General features: G+C 43.2%; 1 protein-coding gene across 1 annotated transcript in view; it reads left to right on the top strand.

Annotated features, from left to right (window-relative positions):
- Positions 1-2,009: 2,009 nt before the first annotated feature.
- Positions 2,010-21,244, top strand: part of LOC144762947 (fucolectin-like) — a 55,215-nt gene continuing 35,980 nt past the window's right edge. Inside the window, exons 1-2 of the mRNA XM_078648246.1 lie at positions 2,010-2,119; positions 8,240-8,307. Of these exons, the coding sequence (XP_078504372.1) occupies positions 2,010-2,119; positions 8,240-8,307 (178 nt within the window). The remainder of the gene's footprint in view (positions 2,120-8,239; positions 8,308-21,244) is intronic.

The following is a 21,244-nucleotide window of genomic DNA, read 5'->3' as shown; positions in this document are numbered from 1 at the left end:
ATGCAGTGGTGTACAGAGACCCCCAACCTAGTCCTTCACTTTTCCAGAAGTCTCCCAGTGATGTATGAACAAAATCACCACACAGGACACAATTAGCCCAGAAGAAACCATACCCCTCATGAAGACCATACACTCCGGATAGCAGGTTGTGGTGCTAGGTGCTGTATGTGGTTGTGATCTTGCTACAAAATAAGTTTGATCAGTCATAACACAGATCTTGTGATGGGCTAATGTTGCAGGTGGTAGCTGTGGGTGTGGTGACGTCCTTGATGACTGCAAAGATTTGTTTGCTGCTGTTTGAGCTGGTGTTTATTCGTTCAACGTGGGTCTTCCTCATAATTTCCCGGATTATCTTTTTGCTACCTTTTCTGGGCAGCTTTGAAAGCGTCTTTTTCCACTTCCCTTTTGCTGGTTCTCCATTTTAGTTTGGAGAGTCGCTTGGCTATTCTGAGGTTTTCCATGTACAAGATGGCTTGGGTTTTTGTTGTGTGGCTTTGTTTCTTGGAGGGCAGAGTGTCAGCGCAGTTGGTGATACATTTGTTGAAGTTTTAAATGTTGAGTGCCATGAGGCCCGTGGGTTCCAGTTGGTTCTCGTGAGGGATAGTCATCCAATCTGCCTCTGTAAGGCTGTTTCAGTGTCAATGTACTGGGACCTCTGTGTGGGTTCTTCTGTGTCGATGGATGTTGATTGTAAAATTGTCTATGTTTTTGTCTGCCCAGGTGACGGGTTTTGGTGTGTTGATTGTGATGATGTTGAAGGATGTGCAGACAGGAACTTGGATGTGTCCAGCGGCATGGTGGGCTCTGTGACGTATTGGATTAGTCTTAGGTATCAAAGGCTCTAAAGAAAGGCGGCTGAGTTGGGGTCACTACGGTCTTCTAAATGGAAATTGAGGACTCTTAGGAGGATGAATGTTCTTGTGTCGATGACTAAGGAGCAATGAAGTCCGTAATGTTGCTAGCAAAGGCTCGGGGTCCAGAGGGTTGCTAGAATAGGGCTCCACCCTGGGGGAAGTTTGCTCTGATTTATAACTGAAAGTTGAGGTGTTCAGTGTACTTTTTTCAAACTTCAGAAAAGATGTCTTTGTAACAATGGCGTTTCCTCCTCTGGGCCGGTTTAGGTGGTCTCGCCTGGTGATCTTGCATCCGATACGTATTGCGTTGCAATGTCTGACGCTGAAGCTATGGTAGGTCATGTTTTGATAGGGAAGAGGAGTTTTAGTGTGTCGTCATTCAGCAAGTCCCAGATCTCCGTGGCATGCTTGTTGAAAATCTGGGTGTTAAGTAGCATGCACTAAATTGATGTGTGAGAGGTTCAAGTATGTTTGCTGGTAGGTGTAAGAGAGTGTGTGGTGTTGGGTGTTGTGGGTATGTTCTTGATTGGAGCAACAGGAGCAGTGGTTCAGGTGAAGCATTAGAGGGAGCAGGTGAAAGCTCCTTTTTATATTGTATGGTGTGGCGCAGCCACATTGGGTGGTGTGATGTACGGGGTTCAAGGCGCATGAGAGAGTGGCACGTTAGAGGTGAGTCAGGGGAGGGGCATGGTTTCCGATGCTTGGCACACTCCAGTAGATGGGCTCGCCTATGATGCACCTTCGGCATGCCAGCAGCACGCCTGCTGCGTGTGCCCATGCTACGTCGGCCATTAAGTAGGTCCTGACAGGGGGAGAATTGGAAGAAGTGGTAGGTGGGGCAGAGGTGGTGCACTACAGCAGGTAAGGAGAGAGGCACGGGGAACATGTCAGGAGCGGGGGAGCAGAGAGGGGGTGCAGAGATGGCAAAAAAGGGGTACAAGAAGACAGCATCCAAGTCTAAGGGGGAGCAGGACCTATGCACATGCATAATGGCTGGTTCGATACTGTGGCTATGATTAAGTAGGTCTTGGGAGGGGAAAGACTGCAGGATGCAGTGGGCCGGCTGAGGAAGAGCGCGACAGCAGGGAAGGAGAGAGCCAGAAGAAACAGGTAGGTGTGGGCCAGGTGTATGGGGATGGAGAGAGGGTGGGAAAGATGTGCAGGAAAGAGGCACACAGAGAAGATGCACAAAGATCACAGAAAAGCAGGAAAGACACCAAAGGTCAGAAAAGGAGCAAGAGAAATGACACAAAGAGCAAGAAAAGGTACAAAGAGTGGGAGAAAAGGGACAAAGAGTGGGAGAAAAGGCACAAAGAGTGGGAGATATTTCACAAACGTTATGGAAAGAATTAGAAGAAAAGCAGAACGAGTGAGAGAGTGAGAGATGGGGCACAAAAGTCACAGAAAGAGTGACAGAAAAGGCACAAAGAGTGAGATAAAAAGCAAATAAAAAGTGGCAGAAAAAGTGAAGTAAAAGACTAAAAGATCAAGAGAAAAGGTAGAAAGTGTAAGAGAACTGGCATAAAAGTCACACACAGAGTGCGAGTAAACTCAGAGAGAAATAACAAAGGCACAAAGAGAGTGAAGTGGCACAAAAGTCACGGAAAGAATGGCAGAAAAGGTACAAAAAGTCACAGGAAGTGAGAGAAAAGGCATAAAGAGCAAGAGAAAAGGCACAAAGTGCGGGTGAAATGGCACAAAGTCACAGACAGAAAGAAGGTTGAGAGAGCAAGATGAAGAGAGTCAAGGCAGGTGCCTCATGCCGCTGGAGCTGGGTCCACAAGGGCCTTGACCGGTCAGACAACCGGTCGCAGGTAAGTCCAGGGGGGATGTGCCTATGTGAACTAGTGCTACAAGAGAACTATTCCACATCGTCTTAAATGGCTTCATGAACCAGGCCCCTAGCTTTTAATAAAATAACATGCTCATAATTACTTTTTTACGTGCCACTTAATTTACCTACTCTTGAGTCACAGTTTATGTATGAATAGTGCTAATCTAATGCTTTAATCCTGTATCTTGGTTGGAGAAGTGTGGCTCACTGGTTAGAGGAGGCAGACCAGGGTTCAATTCCCGGCTCGGCGGGGTCTTGAGTCCTAAAATGTCCATGAACTCGAAAATTCTCGCTCCGGTGCCTACTCGATTCACGGGTTCGCACTCTGGGCAATAGCTTGCTTAATCTCCACAACGGCCCCTCGCGGCGGGATGCCTGGCTTTCACCTTGCGGATACCCTGCCGGGGTTATCTCACAAGGGAATACCAGGACGGGTTCCCTAAGCAAGCGCTTAGAAACCGCTTGGTGATTTGCGCTATATAAATTCCTGTACATTTACATTTACATCTGATTTTCTTTTTCTTCTCTCTTTTAGGTCCTCCCTCTCACTCTGACGCCTTTATTTTTACTTTAGCTTTAATTTCCCTATCAGCTATGTTTCTCTCTGGTCCACAGCAAACAGAATTTGAGACTGTTTGCCCAGAGAAACACTGTTTAGCTATTTAATTCAGCAATGACTGATGGACAGGCCAACAAAACGCAGTTAATGTAACTGAGTAAATTAAGTTCCTCTTGTCAAATTATTTCTAAAGTAAACATTTGTTCATGTTTTACCGTATTAACAGACAGTAGATGTTAAAATTACAATGCAAATATAGTATGGCTCTGTGTAGGACAACGAGGAGTATATAAACGAGTGTGCTTGATGTGTTAAGGCTTAAGGAGAAATAGAAACCAAAGACACCTGCAGAAGATTTGTCTCTCCATCAATACAGGTAAAGACTCACTCTGCTTATTAGTTTTGGGAGTTTAGGTAGGCATAAAAAGCAATCAGCATTTACCCATTTATATTAGTTATCCTTCAAGTAATGGCACATCTGTAGAGTTCTTTGAGATAAATGAAGCAGAAATCTCTAACATAATAGCTAAATTTGTGTCACTTATTAATCAGCTTGAAATGAGAAATGTCAATGTTTAGTCAGAACAAGGCTGACTTAGACCTAGAACTGATTCGGTTTGAGTATTAAATCTGGAGGTAGTGGCTGGGTTTACATTTTGGGTAGAACAATGACAGTAACATTGGTGGTTGAATTATAGCAAATGGTACACTATCCATGTCTGGACCCACAAAAATTATCCACACCCACCGTAGACAGCAGGAGTGTGCCAAATTACATAAAAATGTAGGGGCGTATTATCTAAGGCCTTATCCCCGCTTTAGCGGGACTTTTTCCCGCTAATGCAGTGATAATTTTATCGCCCTATTAGCAAGCTGTCGCTAACAGTAGTTAGCGACAGTTTGCAGGCGATAGCGAGCAGTTTGGGGCCCGCTTTGCATGTCAGCGATATTTATCGCTAATGACATGCAAAGTGGGCATACCCAACCTGTTAGTGACTGAAAGCAGTCGCTAAAATCGCTATCCCCTATTATCAATGCAGGCACAGCGATAAAAAGATTTGCGCGAATATCGCCAGAAACTAACGCCTGCTCAGACCACTTCTTAACCTGTATATCCAATGGGAGTTGGATATTCAGGTTAAGACCCTTTTGGCGTTAATGCCTGAATATCACTTGATTTCAAGCGATATTCACACATTGAGCCACTATCGCCGTATATTTTATCGCATTTGAGATAAACGTTGCTAATAGCACGTTATCTCTGCAATAAAATCCGGCGATGCGTGGCGATAAAAAAAATATCACTAAGCTCATTTAGCTATAAATATCACTAGTTGTTGATAATATGCCCCGTAATGTCCCAAAAGCAAGTGCGAATTCATTCCGCCTCTGGTGCATCAAGTGCAGTATTGAAATGTGGCTCAGAGGTGTGAGACTTCTATTCTATCTTTTAAAGCAGAGGGACTGGAAGCACGTTGAGGATGAGGCAGGGACCCTCTGCAAATGACTGCAGCACGTTAATGGACCAAACGAAAGGGTGACTGGGAAGATCCCTGGGACCCCATAGAGTCCTGCTAAAGGGCGTCCTCAATAGATGCCCTGACTGGGCACCACTTCATTGGTGGCACAAAATTAGTGAGACACCAGATGGACCATTGCTCTTGTACCTGTATCTATAATACCACTCAAGGGCAGAGGCCTTCCCTCATTGCCATGGGGCCATGCCTCCAAGCCAATAAGGAGACACCTGCCTGGGATCCATGACACAGAAGGTGGTGTTTGCAGTCCTTCAGTTAAAACCAGCACAAATACTAACTATGCCCCAGGGCACCTTCTGTAATATGACCCCCTGGATTTTTCAGTTTGCCACACAATTACCACCAGCCTATTGCTGGGAGTAATGGAAAATATTTGCTTGCCTACAGGCGGGACACCTTTCTCGTTTGTGATCGCACCATGGAGGTGGGAGCCTTGCTTGGACTTTTTTGATCCATCTAGGGCTAGGATTTCACTCTGCTTATTGTGGGTGAATGTATTTTTTGTAAACTGTATCCCAGGGTCCCAGAGTCAACACAGTGTAACTGTAAACCAGGCCATAATCTACATCTACTTGATACCCCCCAGGGCTTCTTCTGACTGTAGATTCCAGAGGAATGTTTAGTCTTCGGAATTTGATACTGCAGATTGTCTGCAGTGTGAATAATCTGCAGGAGGTAGTATTGTAGAAATGTATAGATCTTCAACCCCTGGCAGCAGAACACCCAGGACAGTGTGCTGCATGGCTAAACACTTATAAGATCTCAAAGGTGAGACCTATTGGCTATGCCAATGCTTGCTTGATTTACAAACAGGGTTGAAATTTGAAATGTTACTAATGAAATAGTTACATCATAAAATGTATATTTACAGAACTTCACAAAAGCACCTGCTTTATTAATAATAAAGTGACATGACTGGGAATACAAGGATGGAGGTCTGATAATTTGTTTTGTAAAGTAGGCTGCATTTAAAATAGAAATGCTTCAGGCATGGAAGACATCAGGGGTAGTGTGCAATTGTCCACTGAACCACTGTCTGCTGCCCCAAAACCACCGACAATGTTTTCATGCCCTGGCGTGTGCCAGACAGCATGTTGGTACTCGTGGTTCCCTTGAAAAATAATTAAGTCCCAAGTGGGTGCCGCTTTGGTCCAGAAATTGTTAAAACATTATTACCCAAGTGGGTTGTGCGGGAGCTGCATGTCATGCCAAGCTGTTTGTAAACAGTCACTCAACTTGGCCCTCCTGTTCCTTGGTGTTGGAAAGTTCAGAACACCAGGTCCGCTTTCGTTGCAGCAGAGCGCCTCCGCGACCTAGGCTTGGCCGCATTATATCCCTCGTAACAAGGTTGCCCTCAGAGGAGACGCCACACGACAGGAGGTTAGTACCATTTATTTGAGGCAAATACAGTTCAGCACACGTGCAAGCTCCCCCTCAGCAAATTAGGAGCCCTACGCGTATATATATATATATATATATTCTTTTTGTGGGTTTTTGGGAAGAGGGTCGACACTGTTCTTGGGCAGTATGCCTTCACTCACACTTTAGGAAACCAATAGCACAAGTGGGCTGAACCACTGACTCTTGCTGTATCCTATGGTGGGTTGAAGAAACATGTGATTGACAGGGCAACTTAACAATGGATGAAGGGAGCTACCTGAAAAGGCCCTGTACATAACTATCTTAAGGTATGTTTGTTAAAATGAAAAGCTCTAAAACAATCATGGCAAAAAGATGTTAACGTGGCGTTGCAAGTGCTGGTGATCTCTCTGAGGGGCATATCAGCAACGAGGCGATAAAAAATTATCGCTGCTTTTGCGTCCGTTTTTGGACGAAAAGCGGCGATAATTTTATCGCCTTATCAGCAAGGTCATGCTATCGCGTGAAACCTTGGGTTATCACCATTTCCCTTAACGCCCAGCTTTGCATCTCTAATGAGATGCAAAGTTGGCGTTCCTCCCCAGGATAATGGGAGAAATGTCGCAAAGCGACATTTCTCCTATTATCAAGCCTCACTCAAAGCAGCATAGCGACAAGAAAAGTAGCAATAACCTCTGTTATCGCTACTTTCCTTATGCCTGCTTTGAAACTGATTTAGTTAGCCATGATATCCTATGGAAGGTGGATATCATGGCTAAGTATGTGAGGCCCTATCAGCAAGCTATCGCCAAAAGATGTGTGATTATCGCTAGATTTCCAGCGATAATCGCACAGTTGGCAGCTTTCACTCTGAATTTTATCGCTTTGGAGATAAGCGTTCCTGATAGCACGCTATCTCCGCAATAAAATTCAGAGTTGGCCGGCGATTATTATCCTCACGCTAAGAGCACTGAGCGATAATTATCGCCGGCCCTTGCTGATATGCCCCTTAATTACTGTAGACGTCTCCCCCTTACTATCCTTCCAAAAACGTTCTTTACTCGCTGGAGTTTGCATACACTATGCAGCATTCCTCATTTTAAACACAGACAAGCATCGGAAAAAGCCTATGGGGCTGGCATTGGCGGAAATCCTTTTTGGCTTTGACGATTTTTTTTTGTTTGTTTTGTCATGGTTTTCATAAAAAAATATCTTTGGGGGAGCTGCAGGCAACTCACCAATATTTTTTAAAAATTGTCTAAATGCAAACATATTTTTTCTCTCCAAAAGTATACATTGTAATAGGAGTCCCAGGGACTTAAGGGAGCTACTTCGAGGGTGGATGTGCTCCATGTGAAAGAGTAGAGTGCTTGCCACTGACAATGACGTAAGCCAGTGGCATTCATTTTAGCAAAATTAAAAGGCCTTGGCTAACGCCAGACCTATAAAGGCGACCTTATCACCTTTGCTGTCACGTCTCTAAAATGGCTCCCCATAGAAGCATGCGGTATACACAACATAACGCGTGTCTCTTAGAGAGACCTGAAGCTAATATCACATCACTTAGACCAGAAAATAGGCATTGTAGGGGATCCGTGAATTGTGAGAATCCAGAAGTCTGTCTGATTGGAAGGGCATACATCAGCAGGAAGCAGACCCTGCACGAGCCTTCCATAAAACACCCTCCAAAGACAACTTCCTGAAGAAGCATTGAGATACATAGTTAATATAGAAGTGCCTTTCTTTACAAACCTATGGGGAACTCCTATAATTCTGCCACAGTCTGTTTACATTAAATGTAAATTGTTTTTTGTTCTCATATGTCTGTGATCTCTTGAAACCTGCTGCTCCTCAAACTCTGCAAAGCGTTCTGACTCCAGCAGGGCTTAAAAGAAGATAACTGATATAGGGGAAAGTATGTTTGAGTTATCCGAGGTTGTCTTGTGAAATGATGCGCTATTGAAATGGGTCTCTGCTCTTCCCATTCCACCCTTTCTCTAGTTTCACTAGCCTCGCCCATGATCACGGTGGACCTCTGTTTCCTCTCCAATTTCCATGAAATCGAGATTGTAAAACATTTCTTTTTCTATTGCAGAATGAAAGCTGCACTTACAGCTGCGTTTGTCTGCACACTGCTGCTTGTCGTGGATTCAGCAGGGACAGGTAATGTGAATATCCATTATCAGACATTATAGAGTTTCTTTGCAATGTACAAAGCTGCATTTTCATTGTTATCCTCACATTTGATTTTGTTGTGACAAAGCCCATTGCTTAAGCCCTTGAGCATTGGCATCTGGGTTAGAATATCCTCCCACAGCACCTGTTTCCTCTCGTAGGCACTAGAAAAATAGATGTATATTGCTCTTCTAAAAATAGGATTATTTTACAGCTTGTTCTGAAGGTGTTGTATTACGGAATATCGAGGCTAGGAATATCAAGAATCACTAATATCCTGGACAGAATATTGAGCGACAACATCTTCTATGTGTGTATAGAGGAAGGATAGAGTTACTGTTCCTATCTCCACATCTATGAACTTTGAAGATATATACATGGTCAGGTTACATGTTACACCTGTCAGTCTTAGGGTGGTCTTCCCATAAATGTTTTCCTGGCTTACCTCCTCTTTTTACTGATTCTTTTTTTGGCCTTAGGACTCTGAGCACTTTACCACTGCTGACCAGTGATGAAGTGCATGTTCTTCTCCCTTAAACATGTTAACAATGGTGTATACAAAATTGGTATATTTCATTTACTAGTAAGTCCCTTGTAAAGTGGTATACCAGATACCCAGCGCCTACAAACTAAATGCTACTAGTCGGCCTGCAACACTGATTGTGCCACCCACACTAGTAGCCTTTAAACCTGTTTCAGGCCTGCCTCTGCAGAGTCTGTATGTGCAGTTTTACTGCCACATTGGCTCGGCATTTAAAACCCATTGCCAAGCCTTAAACTCCTCTTTTATTACAGTTACATAACCTGTTAGGTAGCCCCTAGGGCAAGAAGATGTGGAAGGAAAAGATTGGACATGTACTGTTATGTTTTGCATGTCCTGGTAGTGCAAAACAACTCAAGTAATGCTCTATATCTTTGTAATGGTAATACCAAATACACTTTGCTGATAAAATTGGATTTGATATTACAATTCTGGAAATGCCGCTTTTAGAAAGTGATTTATATAAACAAAGGAGAGAGCTAGGACAGTATATAGGCCGTCCTTATCCCAATGTAGTAATGAAATAATCAACTGAGACGGTCCACTAGAGAGTGGCTAGGTCTACCTGGTAGTGTCTGGCACCACAAGGGCTTTTTAAAAGAACCCTCACACACCAACCTGGTTGGTGCCATGCTTCATCATTGGGGTCCCAGCTGGGTAGCCCAATGCTACCCAGCTGTGCTACAACACCTGATTAGACTGGAGCGAGTTTTTTTTTATATGATGGTGCTGGAAGTGAAGTGAAAATAAAAATACCTCCGTGAAACTCACTAACCAATACTTTATTCCCAGTGGCCCATAACTGCATAAAAAACCTGCTCTACTGTAATCAGGTGTTGTAGGACAGCTGGGTAGCATTCGGTTCTTTTAAAAGCCCTTGTGGTGCCAGAGGCTACCGGGTAGACCCAGCCACTCTCTAGTGGACCGTCTCAGTTGATTATTTCACTTTTAGAAAGTGGACATGTCTCTGTTCTTACACCTCTGAGTACCTGCAGCCTGTCTCCGATACAAGTCTGGGGTGGGTGACGACTACACATTGGGCATTCCCTCTAGACAGCTACAAACACAGGAAGATTAGGTGTATCTGAGTGCTCATCTGCATTCTGATGGCTCTTCCTGGGCAGGAAGGGAGGTAGGGAGGGCCTGACACACCTGAATAGGCAGTGGTCTATTCCCACACAAAGGGCTCATTACCCCTTACTGATAGTCTGGCGCCAGGGCTGGGAAGAAAGGACCTCTGTCAACCCTTCTTTGAAGTCACCCCCACTTCAAAGGCACAGCTGGTTATATATACTGGGTCTCCAACACCCACCAAAGCAGATACTTCTGGACCTACAACTGGACTCTGTCTGAAAAACTGCTGTGCTGCATCAAGGACTGACACTCTGCTCGACTGCTGACCTGGAAAGCTTGCTATTCTGCTGTGCTGCCCTGCTGCTGTCTGACCCTGCTGCTGTCTGACCCTACTGAGGGAAAGCTGGATTCTGCCTTGCACTCAAAGTGTTCTCGAAAGGCCTCCTGTAGCACCTGGTTTACTGGAAGTGGATGTCATTGGAATACACCTTCTTTGTTAAAATACCCCTCACACACCAAAAGGGCCCTTGGTGTCATGCTTCATCATCGGGGTCTTCCCGTCCCGCTGCGGGCGGGGCAGTGCTGCGACAGGCGGATACGCCGGAGCACCTTTAGGTGGAGGTGCTATGTGTTGGGAGTGAGTGTCAGTGGGGTCAGGAGTATACATAGGAGAGAGAGCCCATTAATCTGCTCTATCTCTCCGCTTCACTTTTCTTTTAATAATACCAGCCAGTGTTTAATAAAATTTTCTTTTTCCACTAGGCCAGGTATTTTTTAACGACTCACAATTATATCACTCCTGACCCCACTGACACTCACTCCCAACACATAGCACCTCCACCTAAAGGTGCTCCGGCGTATCCGCCTGTCGCAGCACTGCCCCGCCCCGCAGCGGGACGGGAAGACCCCGATGATGAAGCATGACACCAAGGGCCCTTTTGGTGTGTGAGGGGTATTTTAACAAAGAAGGTGTATTCCAATGACATCCGGTTATACACCCACCCAATGTGAGGTGGCCCTTGTTTGATTAACCTGAATCCCTGATAAGAGGAGGACGTGCCCACCTCGGTGCCCAGCGGCACCACCTCTTCACTCCCCCTTTTTGATTTCCTTACTGGAAGTGGACCCAGATGCTTGCTTCAGAGGTACCGACGCATCTGCTGACTGCATGAGCAGAAATCAATGCATTGTCACTGTGGATGGTGCAGAACCTGTCACATCGCATCTAAAATACAGAAGCGCCTGCAGAAACAGATGCATGGACCAGCGCATCGTGCCACACAGTCTCCAGAGATCGATGCCTTCTTTGACTGCGTGGAGAAATCTGGTGTATCACACTCAACGCATCACTGTCTTGGCGCTTCATCAACGAACAGATGCAATACCACCACGGCAAGATTGAGATTCAAGCATCGCTAAATGGCACCCTAGATCTCACTGTTGCAACCAGAATAAGGTACTTTTTTTCACTGGACCTGCATGGGTCCTGTAGCCGGCTTGCGATCCATTGTGGTAGGCCCAAGCTATTGACTTTGCCCCGGTCCAGCATAACCATATAACCCTCATTAGCACTTATTGCTTCTAAGGGCTAGAACTCTTTTTATACTTTAAAAATTCATAACTCGATTTTTACTTATTCAATTTTTATAAATATTGGCCCTAATTTAGAATAAAATTATTGTCTACGTTTGTAAACCAGTGTGGAGTCTGTTTGTGGTCTTTCATTGTATTACTGTGTGTGTCTGTAGCACAAATACTTTACACATTGCCTTCTTAGATAAGCCTGACTACTGTGTGCCAAGCTACTAGAGGGTAACCACAGGTTAGCTTTTAGTGTGTATTTGATTCACCCTGACTAAAGTGGCGGCCCCTAGTTGGACAGGATGCATGCCACTGCCGACTAGAGACCCCATTTCTAACATTGGGGATCTGTGGTGAGTATAGGACTTGTGTTTTTGCAATACCATAGAGTAACTTATTGTTCACTACAGCTATATACTAAGACCGATTTGAACTCTTTTTAATTCTCCCTAATAGGCTTTGAATTTTTTGCTAAACCACGTCTCTCTCTGGTGAAGCAGAATATGCACTAGCAGGAATTAATTTTGAGCTGATCAAGTTACAATCCAACTCTGTGGCCCAACTTAAGGAATTTGCAAGGGTTTCACATATCTATGAAAGACTTCACCTTGAAAGTGGAGCTGCAGAAGTCTTTGAGAGCCCGGGCAGAGGCTGTTGATGCAGGCCCTGAGTTCCCAGAGGAGGAGGAGCAGCAGGAAATTGAGGAGGAGAATGAAGAGCTAATCCTATTGTGATGTATTCCTATAGGTTCTGTATTGATCCCCCTATTCCTGACCCTGTTCTGTTTAATAATTAACTAGCAGCCAACCCACGGTGCAAAAACCGTTATCTGATTAAGCCACACCACGGCACAGAAACGTGTTATCTGATTAGGTCATAACGCATGCCATCTAATTAGACAAGCGCTATTCCTCCAGCCCCTGATAAGGCATACGGAGTTCTCAAAACAAATCAAACCTATGACAACCTGGGAAAATCCCTGCGGCCATTGTTTTGATTTCACCGAGAACTTCAGCAAAAGAATGTGCGAACAAGCCCGTTCGTATGACATCCTTATTGACGTATCCATGTCCATCCTTACGTCAATCTTGGCACCTTACAGGTATAAATATTACCGACATTGCTTAAAGCAAACACACGCGGTGGTGACGAGATCGGAGCAGCGAGACGCGCTGAGGAGCCCAGCAGAGAGCGAAGCCCACACGCGCTGCCCCGCCTTCCTGACGCGCTGAGAACGAGACGCTGCTTTTCTCCTGCCGAGAAATCCAGCTCCGGCGCTTCCAAGCAGCCCTCGCAGGCAGCTGGAATATCAAGACCAGAGACGAGAGATACCAGCCCTCAATCATTCTAGACCTCAGGTACAGAACTGAACAACCCCTTGCAGAGAATTCTTGAGTCAGTCCCTTGGCAAAACAAACTTAACTTAAACTGCTACTTATCTACTCACGCCCAAGTATTAGGCTTAGGTCAGGTACACTGGGGTAGGCGTGGTTAGAAGCACCAGTTGAGTACGATTAGTCAAATGTATATATGTATGTATCTATTTTATCAGTTTTAAATATCATATGGCTTAGAAACCATATCAATGCTTCTGCAGTATTATTTTATACTCCTGCTTTTATTGTATGCACTTTACTTAACCATAAGTATTGCAATAATATCGATTCATTTCTCTTGTACGAGAAAAGAGACTGATCAATAAATACCATCTTTTATTGAACACGCCCGTCTCTTCCTTTTCTCTACAATCTGGTGAAACTAAGAATGCACGTACTGACTGAGTAAAATAAGTTGTCTTTTGTTTTCACACGACTCTAGAGATACACTCTTGATTAGGGGAGAGCAAAGTTGTCATGTTCTATGGTTGTCAGAAACTAAATCCCTTCTTGTCTATCCAGGGAGGTTAAACTCCTCCTTGCCTATTCGAGAAAGTTTCTAGTGAACTCTGAGCTAGCTGGCAAAACCAAAAACTTTAAGTCTAATATCGTCAGTAGAAGACCTAGTTAACCTCTGCCCTAGGTCTACACTATTGAAGATATTATTCCAATGCGCAGAGCCTATTGGGATAATAGGAACTACACTACATGGCGCCCAAACGTTTGGATAGGCGATAAAACTAACGCAAGACATTAGAGTAACTCAGTCGTGCTTTTTCACACAGAACCCCTTTTTTCCCATAATACTCCAAAGACGTCTGGAGTGGGTGAAAGGTCATATCCGCCAAACCTCGCAGGAGGAGACTCCTATGTATGGTTCTTGGTTTAATCAACGTTGAAGGATACACTGTTCCAAAATATTGTGCATCTAATCTTTGTTTCCATAGAAACCTGATCTGCAAACAAACAGAATAACCTTCCTGTCGGTAAAATGATAGACAGTGATGAAGAAAGGGAGACAGCTAGAATAGCAGCTGAACTCCTAGTAGCAGACAATACTCTGCTGGAAAATGACCCAAATGCAATACTCATCCCGGTCAACATAAGGAAATCTATAACCTTAAAACTTATAGAAAATGGACTGACATCGAGAGGTGGTACAGTCATATTCGTAATTGAGGCACACGAATATCGGCAGACAGAGGTATTCTATTCATGAATAAACTTTCCAGCAGCAAACGCTGTAACAAAAGAGTTCCACTATTATAAAATAGAGGAACCACCGGATACCTACACTCCTTTCGAGGAGGTGGAAGTACCACTCAAATTCCAAGAGCACCTGCTCTTGTTTAATGGCGCCCTAAAACATAATAATCACATCACCAGGCTCGATCCACTAGGTAGACCAGGAGCAACGTGGCCGGTCCTAGCCGGATATACACCACATCCAGACATTGAAGAAATGCCTGCAGCAGAGCTTTTAATACAGCTAAAACAACTAATCAAAATACACAGACAATTAGTCCAATATGTAATGCGGACTTCAACAGTCCAACCAGCAAGTAAAATTCCACAGCTGAACCCTCATCAGGGTAACACAAATAAAATTACACCACAGAACATACAGTCCTGTCTGGGTAAAGTACCCGCAAAACGGGAACAAATACCCTTCTGGCTAGCACAAAAAATCACTCAAATAGAGGCGGTGTTTCCAGACACCACCCCGGTAGAAAAACACAGGATTCTGACTATCTGTCTTCCAATGGGAATCGCACCACACGTGGAGGACTGTGACACTTGGGGTACAGTCTTTGCTTCCATATACACAAAAACACATGGTGTACCATCCATGTCAGTAATACCAGATGTGCTAAAACAGATTCAAGATGAATATGGTCCAGAACCCGCTTTAACTCTTGGTATGAAATTACTGAAAGACTTCAAGCAGGTCTCGGCTATATTATTAGCCAACATAAAGGGAGAAGCAGCAAACGTGGCGATCCGCCAAAGGTTAAAAGAGACAGACATAGCAGACCAACCAACTTTAATTGCCAGAATCATAGAGAAATCCTATGAAGAACTAGGAAGGGATAGTCTGGGTGGAATACCGGTAAAACCTCAACTAATTGAAAGTCCTGAAAAGGCATTTATTAAAAATAATTTAAACACTCAAAAAAAGAGCTGGGATGGAAACAAACAATCCAATCCTAAAGAAAAAAGATTCCAGTCCAGAGGAAGGTCTCCTCGGCGGAGAGAAAGATCTCCGAACCAAGGACGCAGGTCTCCCCAAAGTGAGCCCTCTGGGAAAAAATACAACCTTAGAAATAGGGATAATCTGAAGAAACCTGATAGATATCAAGATAATGATACACGTCCCTCTCAATCTTTTCAGACTTCCTCGCAGAAATCGGAAAGAAGAGGACGATCAGAATACAGGGAAGAGCACGTCAAGTCCAAAGACAAGGAACCTGCTCATCCAAATAAAAAGTTACAATTTCCAAAAAAGAAGGTAGCCAGTATTAAAGTAATCAAAGATGCAGAGAATACTGAGAACACAGCTGAAAAACGGAGAATGGGCTCAGACAATGCTAGACAGCGCAGCAGAAGTGAGCATAGCTCGCAAAGTCCTTATGAATCATCTGGAGACAGTGGACACGAATGAATACATTCAGGTGGAAACTGCAGATACCAGAGTTAGCAAACCTCATAAAATATATGAAATTACATTACGTATAGAAGGGGATAAGACTAGAAAAATAAGGGGACTATTTTGGGATAATCTCTCCCAGGGCTATGACATCCTTCTAGCTGAGAAAGACTGGCCACCAGAGTTTGTCAGGGAGTATCCTCATGGCGAAGAAATAATTATGCCTGCCTTCTCAAATCATATTCCAATTCATAAAAAATATACACTTGCTAGAAAGTGGGCAGTAGCTCAAGCTCCTGCTTTATATAAAAATCATGTGGGATGGGATGAGGACTCTCCTCCTCACAAAATCCAGTTAAAATCACAACCTACTGCACAGAGGCAGTACCCAATTAAGCAAGAAGCTAAAAAACAGGTAAAAGAGATCCTAGATCAACTTGAATACCAGGGGGTGATTGAAACTTGCACCTCACAAATGAACAATCCTTTGTTTCCTGTCTCCAAACCAGACAACTCATATCGTCTAGTTTTGGATTACAGACACCTTAACTCATGTTGCAAAACCTTTGCAGTGCAAAACTCGCATAGTGCTGCACTAATGAATAACATAGTGCGCAAAAAATACAAAACAACATTAGACATCTCTAATGGATTCTTTTGTCAAAATATAGCACCAGAGAGCAGATATTTGACTGCGTTCTCGGTAAATGGCTCGCAAAAAAGTTTCTGCCGTTTACCCCAGGGGCACAAGAACAGCCCAGGATTATTCTCAAAAAGAGTAACAGAATTACTACAAACATACGATGACGAGGCATTATCATATGTCGACGACATTTACCTAACAGATGATGACTTGGATACTCACTTGAAGAGAGTGAACACCATAATACTTGGGTTCGCAGCAGAGGGTTACAAATTCAACTTTAAAAAATCAAGAATTGCCCATCTAACAGTCCTGTTTTTAGGATATGAATTATCAAGTGAAGGCAAAAGCCTGGCTGACAATTTCCTAGGGAAATGTGCTGTACTCCAAGCTCCTAGAACACTAAAAAATTTACAATCAATTCTAGGCTACCTAAACTTCGGAAGAACATACATTGCAAATTACGCAGAAAGGGTTAAACCCCTTTATGATCTAATAAAACCAGATTTTAAAAGAATCAATTGGACTCAAAAACACACAGAAATTTTGAGATCTTTACAAACAGACATGTTAATTAAAACAAAATTAGAAACACGTGACAACACACGCAATCTTGTGATTCGAGTCATCCCAGGAAGATGCGGATTCACATACCTGACCTCTAATGAGGGAGAGAAGGTACCAATTGCATACAAATCACACTTGTACACAAAGGCTGAAATGAAATTTAGTCCAACGGAAAAAATTCTGACCGCGGTACAGACTGCTGTAGCAAAGGAGCGGGCCCTAGCACAAGGTAAACGAATAATCATCGTGACACCGATACCAGCCCTGGAGGCGGTAACAAAGGCAAGCATTCCGAATGCTAAAGCACTCCATCCAAGGTGGATACAGTGGGCTAATTCTCTTGCTGCAACAGACGTGGTATACGAATTTGATCCCAACTTAAAAACACAAGAATTTCTCCAATACGAATTTGAATGTCCTCCGCCAATCAAAATTCTGCCTCTAGAACATTACGGCTGTATAATATATACAGACGGATCAGCACAACCTGCAGTTGGGGGTAAACAAGCTTACAGTGCTGCGTGCGCGATATTTAAAGGTCGCTGGCACGAAGGGAAATTTAAACCAGCGGTCACTAAAACACAATCTCTAGGAGATTGTACAGCTCAGCGAGCTGAACTACTGGCATTCAAGATGGCGCTTGAAAATACCGATCGAGAATTCCCCACACTCATAGTGTGCGATTCGTATTATTGCGTTCAGTCTTACAATGAATACTTGCAGATCTGGCTTCAGAATGGTTTTAAGGATGCAAAAGGAGGCACAATCAAGCATAAAATGCTTTGGGAACAAGTAGTTCATTTGCAAAAAGAACTACCAAAGACTCACGTGATACATACACTGAGTCATCAACGTGATGGCGTTCACGTTGCAGGGAATTCATTGGCTGATGAGGCCGCGAAGGCAGCTGTACAAACGGCTTCCGTAGCTGCCATCACACGGTCAAAAACAAAAATAGACAGCGATATATTGCAAGCTGTCAGCGCTACAGAAAAAGATTCGATAGAAACACTCCCGAAAGGCTTTCCAGTGAAGTACTCATATATAACTGATACAAACAATGTTCCGTTTGCTCGAATCCCTGGAGTGGGGGATAGGGCAATTCCAAACATGGAACATAGGTTAGGACTAATAATAGCGGCACACGAAGGACTTGCTTCTGTACATGCTGGCGTCTCAGCCACAGTATCGTTATTAAAACAGAGATACTGGTGGCCACAAATGAGAAGACAAACACGGAACTATGTTCTAGAATGTGAAATATGTCAAAAAATGAAAGTATCAACAGTGAGACGATCAGCGCAGACGCCCCTTCTAATCTCGGATAAACCATTAGCCTGTGTTTACCTGGACCACTGCGGTCCCTTACAAAGGGATGGTAACTATAAATATACATTGGTTGCAGTGGATTCATGCACGAGATTCATATGGATGTGGCCCCAGCGATCGGCTGACGCCAGAACTGTTATAAAAGATTTGCGAGTCTTTATCGGCACATACGCAATTGGCATGCTGCATTCTGACCAGGGTCCTGCTTTTTAGCTCTAGAGCTTATAAGGAGGCCATGACCAGCATGGGCATTGCATTGCGGTACTCTTGTCCATTTCATCCCGAGGGAAACGGAATCGTAGAAAGAAAAAACCGTGACATAAAGCAATCTATAACAGCGAAGGTATTAGGTTCGGGAGCTGGGTGGGTCAAACATCTAATAAGTGTCCAACTTAGTCTAAATAACCTGCCAAGAAATTCTCTGAGGGGATTCAGTCCGTACGAATTATTGTTTGGAACTAGAATGATGATCTTAGATCTTGACAGTCAGACTTCAGTGGTTAAAGAAAAAAGCTTTGATATCAAAGATCGTTTGGCTATTTTACAGGACTTAAACGAAACAAGGAAAGACCTGAGCAACATAAAGTTGAAACAACAGCCAACGACCACTGAAGAAAAACCACCTGTCCCAGCAAGACCTGTCTGGATTCCAAAAGTCGGGGATCTAGTCAGAGAAAAGATCGCGGTAAAGAAGGAATTTGGGCCTTCTTACAGAAAAGCAGTTCCTGTCTTGTCTATCAACGGGACAAGATCAGTAGTACTACCGCCCCTTGCTGGTAAAAAGGAGAACAGGGTTGTATCAATCGACCTGATAAAACCACAGTCATGTGGCCGATAACAAACAGTAGGCCAAGTGGACTCCCGATAAGCAGCAGAACATCAAGGTTTGCTACAAACACAGAGGTTCAATCTAAGAGGCTACTAACATTTGAAATGCCAACAGAACAACAACAAGGACTATGCAACAATGCTATGGAACTTAAACCTCTAAAAACCCAAATAAAAACATTTAGCAGAGACACACCAATCTACAATGAAGTAACAAATGACTATGCTGCTGCAACAAAACACACTAATAAAGCAAACAGCAATCCTGAAACAATAGGAGCAATAGACAGAACGGCATCCGGTTACTTCATCAACTTCAGTGATTCATCTGAAGACCTGAGTGAATCAAAGGAACAAACATCAACAAAAACCTTTAAAGATAAAGCTAAGGAACTTTTTCAACATCTGAAAGAAACCTATATGATTTCTCCGTGGATAGAATTCTGGGTGGCCTTAGGTGCACTTATCCTCATACTTTGGCTCATCATGGTACTATGTTTGGGACACTTCATTGAGGGAAAATATGCTAAAATGACACAGCAAGCCAGAAAATCAACCTGGTCCTCAAACCACACACGTCTTCACACGTCGAGAAAAGAGAACTTTCTTCAGTCAACTTCACAGCCAATCCTATACCCGGTGGGGTAGCATGGGACAATACTGATTATGAAATCTATGGTCCGGTTGAAATCCTGAAGTATCCACATCAAATCAAGATCTCATTGAGTGACTTTGTAAAACCAAGCTCAGTTGCTGATGATTGGGATGTTGAAAGCATTAATAATATGATGTCTGACCTAGTGATGTCTGCTAAATTTACAAAACATGATTATTTGCAGGGTTCATCTAATTATGATAAAATGTTCTGCTATAATCACTATAGTAATCATTATCTGCATAAATCTGCACAACCTAGAAATGTTTTGAATTATAATCAATGGGAACACTGTGCAACCCCTCCAAAAGGTAGCTCAAGAACTTTTTATGACAAATATTCATATTTTTCAGGGTTCAACACAAGCAATGCAGAAACATTTTATTTCAAATTATCAAATAAGACAGGTACAAAGACCATGCTTACAAACACTAAATTGATATATTCAGACTAATTTTTTGAGCAAATGAGTACATTTGGTTTTGAATACTGGGACAAAAATGTTGAAGTAAAAAGTGTTTGGGGTACAAAGGAATGGCAAGTACAAGGTATAGAATCATTGTTTAGAGCCTGCATGATCCCAGAACAAATTATATTTTTGAATGACACTGTTCAACACACTACCTGTCTTGGCCTAGCCAAAATCAAAGACTTAAACAAACCGTCTATTCCAAAGCCATCAATGAACAGTAATAGCTCTATAGATGTTGAGATAGACGTAAACCATATATTAAGCCAAAACAGAACACATCCTGATTGGAAAAAGTGGTTGATCTGGCCCACAGATACAAATAACTGTCAAGACAGATTCCTGAACAAAATCCAAGGGTTCACATTGACCAGGCCAGACCCTAGATATTCCCAAAGACAACACCCAGGGATAATTACCACATTCAGTGTGGGCAAGCTCTGCCTTCAATGGCTACAAACATCCACACTGGCAGAAATTAAGCAACACCTGACTTTACTTACTGATGGTGCTGACTTGCGTGACTTCATTATGGGACCGCGCAAACAGCGTCAAAAACGCTTCATAGCAGCCTCTGTATATGCAGCTTATAACGAAGCCTGGAAAATAACTCAAATTGAAACATCAGAGAGAATATGGGAAATTGACCATATTAATTTGGAAAAATCACTTTCTGTAGTGGACAATGGGTTAATGACTCTGTCCTCCAGAATATACTCTTTGGACAGCATTGTGTCTTCAGCAATCAACATAATATCGCAAGACTTACTGTTGTTACAACACGGTCAGTCTCAATTGCGTTCTATTGTACAACTTGGCTGGACGTTACAAAATCTGCGTTCAGGCTATGTGCCTTGGCGTTTAATAAACACAACGTCACTATTCAATATCTTTAACCTTACTGATAAACAAATCAGTATGGCACAGAAGGGTGCTGATTATACAATCCTGAGCATTGAGAAACTCGAGAGATTACCATTGACAATGTCAGAACGACCTGTCAGTGAATGGATAATACATGGAATAATTAATATTCCAATATCTACTTTCAGGTTTCAATATTGCCAAAAATATATACAGGCTGGCATGTACGAAAAATTGGGTAAAGGGTACATTAAGTCAACATGGAACTTGCCCTATTCACATGCTTGTGTCAGTAATAAAGGCCGGAAAGTGTTTCTTAGTGGCGATAATTGTGCCATGTCACTAAGCGGT

This window comes from Lissotriton helveticus, chromosome 6 (assembly GCF_964261635.1).
Source record: "Lissotriton helveticus chromosome 6, aLisHel1.1, whole genome shotgun sequence".
In the NCBI taxonomy this organism is placed as follows: domain Eukaryota; kingdom Metazoa; phylum Chordata; class Amphibia; order Caudata; family Salamandridae; genus Lissotriton; species Lissotriton helveticus.
The sequence above is the reverse complement of the archived record's forward strand: the minus strand, read 5'-3'. Positions and strand labels throughout refer to the sequence as shown.